The 5000-nt window shown below is 48.0% G+C and overlaps 1 protein-coding gene across 10 annotated transcripts in view; it reads left to right on the top strand.

The window, feature by feature from the left end:
• The window catches only part of LOC113572714 (disks large homolog 4-like), a 121556-nt gene that overhangs the window by 28042 nt on the left and 88514 nt on the right, over positions 1-5000 (top strand). For 7 of the 10 annotated variants that reach the window (XM_081704205.1, XM_081704201.1, XM_081704202.1 and 4 more), the window contains one exon: positions 1639-1689. The exons of 2 other annotated variants lie outside the window; for them this stretch is intronic. In XM_081704205.1, the coding sequence (XP_081560331.1) occupies positions 1639-1689 (51 nt within the window). Of the gene's footprint in view, positions 1-1638; positions 1690-4006; positions 4399-4604; positions 4798-5000 lie in introns of those variants that run through there. One more of the 10 variants, XM_035521664.2, reaches the window with a different exon arrangement.

The following is a 5000-nucleotide window of genomic DNA, read 5'->3' as shown; positions in this document are numbered from 1 at the left end:
GCTTTGCTTATTTCTGTTTCAATTTATTTACATTCCTATTTCCATAGTTTAGTTTGGATTGTCATTGGTTGGTGTGAGTTTAGTTTGGATTGTCATTGGTTGGTGTGAGTTTAGTTTGGATTGTCATTGGTTGGTGTGAGTTTAGTGTGGATTGTCATTGGCTGATGTGAGTTTAGTGTGGATTGTCATTGGTTGGTGTGCGTTTAGTTTGGATTGTCATTGGCTGATGTGAGTTTAGTGTGGATTGTCATTGGTTGATGTGAGTTTAGTTTGGATTGTTAGTTTGCCCCGCCTCCACAGTATGAGTGAGGCCCACTCTGAGATTCTGAGGAGATGAGCAGGAGATCAGTAGGAGATCAGCACGGTGTGTGTTGTTGCACTCATGGGTGGTAGCTCAGTGGTGAAGGTACTTGAGTAGTAATCAGAAGGTTGCTGGTTCAAGTTTCACCACTGCCAAGCTGGTGTTGGGTGCCTGTGCAAAACCCTTAACCCTCAGTTATGATTGATCAATTATGAATCATGATTGTGAGTTGCTTTGGATAAAAGCATCAGATAAATGATGTAAATATAAGTGCAGGACACTGGAACTTCAGCAGGGTCTGATGCTGAACCTGTGAGTCTCAGTGGAGTCATGTATGAGTCACTAGGGGATTAGTCTGACTAACCTACACTTGGTGCAGTAGTGGTGATGTTTGAGGTTAAATGTGCTGTTACCATGGTGATCATATTTTTGTCCTATATTGCTCTTTCTCTGTTCATCCTTCCAAAATGGCGTTTGTTTCCCTTTAATTACCCCGTACTCTTTGCAACTGCCCTGCTCTGTGATTGGTCCTGCTCTGTGACTGGTCCTGCTCTGTGATTGGCCCTGCTCTGTAACTGCCCTGCTCTGTGACTGGTCCTGCTCTGTGATTGGCCCTGCTCTGTGATTGGCCCTGCTCTGTGACTGCCCTGCTCTGTGATTGGCCCTGCTCTGTGATTGGCCCTGCTCTGTGACTGGCCCTACTCTGTGTCTGGTCTTGCTCTATGATTGGCCCTGCTCTGTGACTGCCCTGCTCTGTGACTGGTCCTGCTCTGTAACTGCCCTGCTGTGTGACTGGTCCTGCTCTGTGATTGGTCCTGCTCTATGACTGGCCCTGCTCTGTGACTGGTCCTGCTCTGTGACTGGTCCTGCTCTGTGATTGGCCCTGCTCTGTGACTGCCCTGCTCTGTGACTGGTCCTGCTCTGTGATTGGCCCTGCTCTGTAACTGCCCTGCTCTGTGACTGGTCCTGCTCTGTGATTGGCCCTGCTCTGTGACTGGCCCTACTCTGTAACTGCCCTGCTCTGTGACTGGCCCTGCTCTGTGACTGGCCCTGCTCTGTGATTGGCCCTGCTCTGTTATTGGCCCTGTTCTGTGATTGGCCCTGCTCTGTGACTGGCCATGCTCTGTGACTGGTCCTGTTCTGTGATTGGCCCTACTCTGTCACTGGTCCTGCTCTGTGATTGGCCCTACTCTGTGACTGGTCTTGTTCTGTGATTGGCCCCTGGGTTGTACCCCCATGTTTGTAGCTTTTGACCGAACTCACTGGGATTTAAGATTCTTTTAATGCATGACCCTGCTGTAACAACACTAACTCTGTGTGTGTGTGTGTGTTTACAGCCTGTGTTACTGCCGAGCAGCCATGCTCCTTACTATGCCACCTCGACTCTGGTAAGCTTGAAACCTTTGACCTTTAACCTCGTCACTGTCTTCATAATCCTTGTGTTTCGTGCTCAGCTGTAGTGTGGCAGCCGATTGGTCCGCATTACTGTGTGCCGGCTTTCACATTACATGACCTGCACAATTCTGAATCTCTCCAAAGCAACACAACACTGTAGAATTCAAGAATCATGGATCTAGAAGCATGGACTTAAGTATTGCACCAGCGTGGAAATTACGATCTACAATTCTAAAATCTATAGGAGGAGAATTAGCAGTCATGAAACTCACACTCTGGAGCAGAAAGATGAGCCAACCTTACTGGCATTCCTACAGATTACAACACAGATATGGGCAATGTCTTACAAAGAGCTGTGTGTGTGTGTGTGTGTGTGTCCAGTGATGGTTGCTGCTCTGTGTGTGTGGAGTCTGATAGAGAGTAAACTGTGTGTAAACTGGCTGCCAATGGTAAGGTTAAACAGAACTAGGGTCATGAAGTTAAACAACTAGGGTCATGAGGTTAACCAGAACTAGGGTCATGAGCAGAAGGTGATGAGGATGTTGGGAAGCAATGTGTGGGAAGTTGGGAGTTGTAGTCCGGTATGTGGTTAGTGCCACGGGCTGTGTGACATGGGGTGTGTGACACGGGGTGTGTGTGACACGGGGTGTGTGACACGGGGTGTGTGACACGGGGTGTGTGTGACACAGGCTGTATGACACGGGGTGTGTGTGACACGGGGTGTGTGTGACACAGGCTGTGTGACACGGGGTGTGTGACACGGGGTGTGTGACACAGGGTGTGTGTGTGAACTGACTGTAAAAGCTGATTTCCGTCTGTAAAGTGTCATTGGGTTTAAAAAGGTGCTATATTAAAGTGACATAACAATAATAATAATAATAATAATAGTTTTATGTAGTTCTGAATGTTAAAATTGCAGCTGCAGTAAGAGTTTAGGGCCACTAGAGGGAAGCGTGTGCTCAAGTGCCTTGAGGTATTTATGAATGAGTGTCTTACACCATATGTCTTTTTGGTGAGTAGAAAAGCTCCAGAAATAACAACACTTAAAACCACATTTGCCTCAAACATGTGCCCGCACACACACAAATGCACCTGTGCACTCACATGCTCACACACACACGTACAAACATAAGCTTACAGACACATACATGCACACACACAGACATGCACATACATATGCTCACATACACACACAAATGCACATGCGCACACACACACACATGTGCAGACACACACACACAAACACACCACACATGCACGCACACACATACACAAACATATGCTCTTATACACACACAAATGCACATGCTCAAACACACATGAGCACACATACAAACACACTTGCATGCACATACACACACATGCACACACACACACAAACACGTACACACACGTACATGTACGCACACACATACACACACACACACGCACGTACGCATGCACGCACGCATGCACACACACACACACACGTACGCACACACACACGTACGCACACACACACACACACACATACACACACACACACATACACACACACACACATACACACACGCACGTTCGCACGCACGCATGCACGCACACACGTACACACACACGCACACACATGTACGCACACACACACACACACACACGCACGCACACACACACGTACGCACACACACACACACAATCTCATTCTCTCCCCCACTTGCTCACCACTCACATATGCACATAGGCAGACGTGTCTCCATGGTGATGACAGGGATATTGGTCTCCATAGCAACAGGACTACTAAGTGTTTTTTGGATTTATTTCAGGGTGAAAGGCATGGGGGGGTAGAGATGGAGGGAGAGAGAGAGGGAGAGAGGGAAAGATATGTGTATGTGTGTGTGTGTGTGTGTGTGTGTGTGTGTGTGTGTGTGTGTGTGTGTGTGTGTGTGTTTGTGTGTGTATGTGTGTGTGTGTGTGTGTGTGTGTTTGTGTGTGTGTGTGTGTGTGTGTGTGTGTGTGTGTGTGTGTGTGTGTGTGTGTGTGTATGCCTTTTGGCTGTGAATCTGGTGGTCTGTGGGAATCAACAGAGTAACATACAAGCCAGGCTACCATCACTTTCATGTGGCCATCACCTTGCAAACAAACAGCCCCACTAACCCGTCCCTCGGTTTCCATGCCCTTATCTAGCAGGTGGGATGCAAAGAGAATACAAATACAAACTTGTATTCTTTCTCACTTCTTCTCCAAAAATCTTAAAGTCAATTCTAAGCACAGTAGATTCCCAATGCGACTCAGAGAGAGAGAGGGAGGGAGAGAGAGAGAGAGCGGGAGAGAGAGAGTGAGAGAGAGAAAGAGAGGGAGAGAGAAAGAGAGAGTGAGAGAGAGAGAGAGAGAGAGAGAGAGAGAGTGCCCAGGAGGACACAGAGAGAGAGAGTCTTACATCACCAGAATACCGGTCCTAGAGGCAGAGTAAGCGCGAGATGAGCCCGTACGGAGGTGGCTAGTTAAGCGCACGCGGGGAGGAACCGAACAGACGAGGCTCAGACGGATGAGTGTCACGCGCACCATCTCCTGCGTCGTGTGCGCCAACCACAGGCAACCCCGCGTGCGAATGTAACGGTCCTTGCGCGTCCCGTTTAGTCGGTTTGAAATACCTCACGCGCCCTGTGGTCCTATAGAAGGCTGCTTTTCCAGAGAACACGTGAGACAAGACTGCAATATTTTCCTTACAGGTACAGCGAGCAAGAATAATTAAGATACCGTCCGATGTTATTAAGATACCCGTCCGATGTTATTAAGATACCCGTCCGATGTATCCGGCGTGTCGCAGGACCAGAGCACAACGAATACGGACTTTTAAGAGCGCGTCTGTGCGTTCTTCGTAGAATCGTATTTTGATATGTTTCACATTTCTGTTAAACTGTTCACCTGAGTTCAGGAGCGTTAATTCCTGGAATACATGAACCCCGCCCCTTGCTCAGTCCGGTCAGCTCCCGGCGCTTCGCGTGAGAAGTGACCGGTGGTCTGCGTTTGACGTCATGTTTGTGTCGGTTTGGTACGCAAAGAAGATGGGCCGCCGTTTCATAAACAACGTTCGGAAAACAAAGAAACAGAGACAACGCCTCATGATGGTACGAGCTGAGTCACGCCGTTGAATACATACGTCTGTGTGTGTGTGTGTGTGTGTGTGTGTGTGTGTGTTTAATAGACCCATCTGTGTGTTTGTGTTTAATAGACACATCTGTGTGTTTGTGTTTAATAGACCTGTCTGTTTGTGTGTGTGTTTAATACACCCATCTGTATGTGTGTGTGTTTAATGCACCTGTCTGTGTGT

The sequence above is a fragment of the Electrophorus electricus genome, chromosome 21 (genome assembly GCF_041902795.1).
Source record: "Electrophorus electricus isolate QZ-2024a chromosome 21, ASM4190279v1, whole genome shotgun sequence".
Taxonomy (NCBI): domain Eukaryota; kingdom Metazoa; phylum Chordata; class Actinopteri; order Gymnotiformes; family Gymnotidae; genus Electrophorus; species Electrophorus electricus.
Note: the sequence above shows the minus strand (reverse complement) of the source record. Positions and strands in the feature narration are given on the sequence as shown.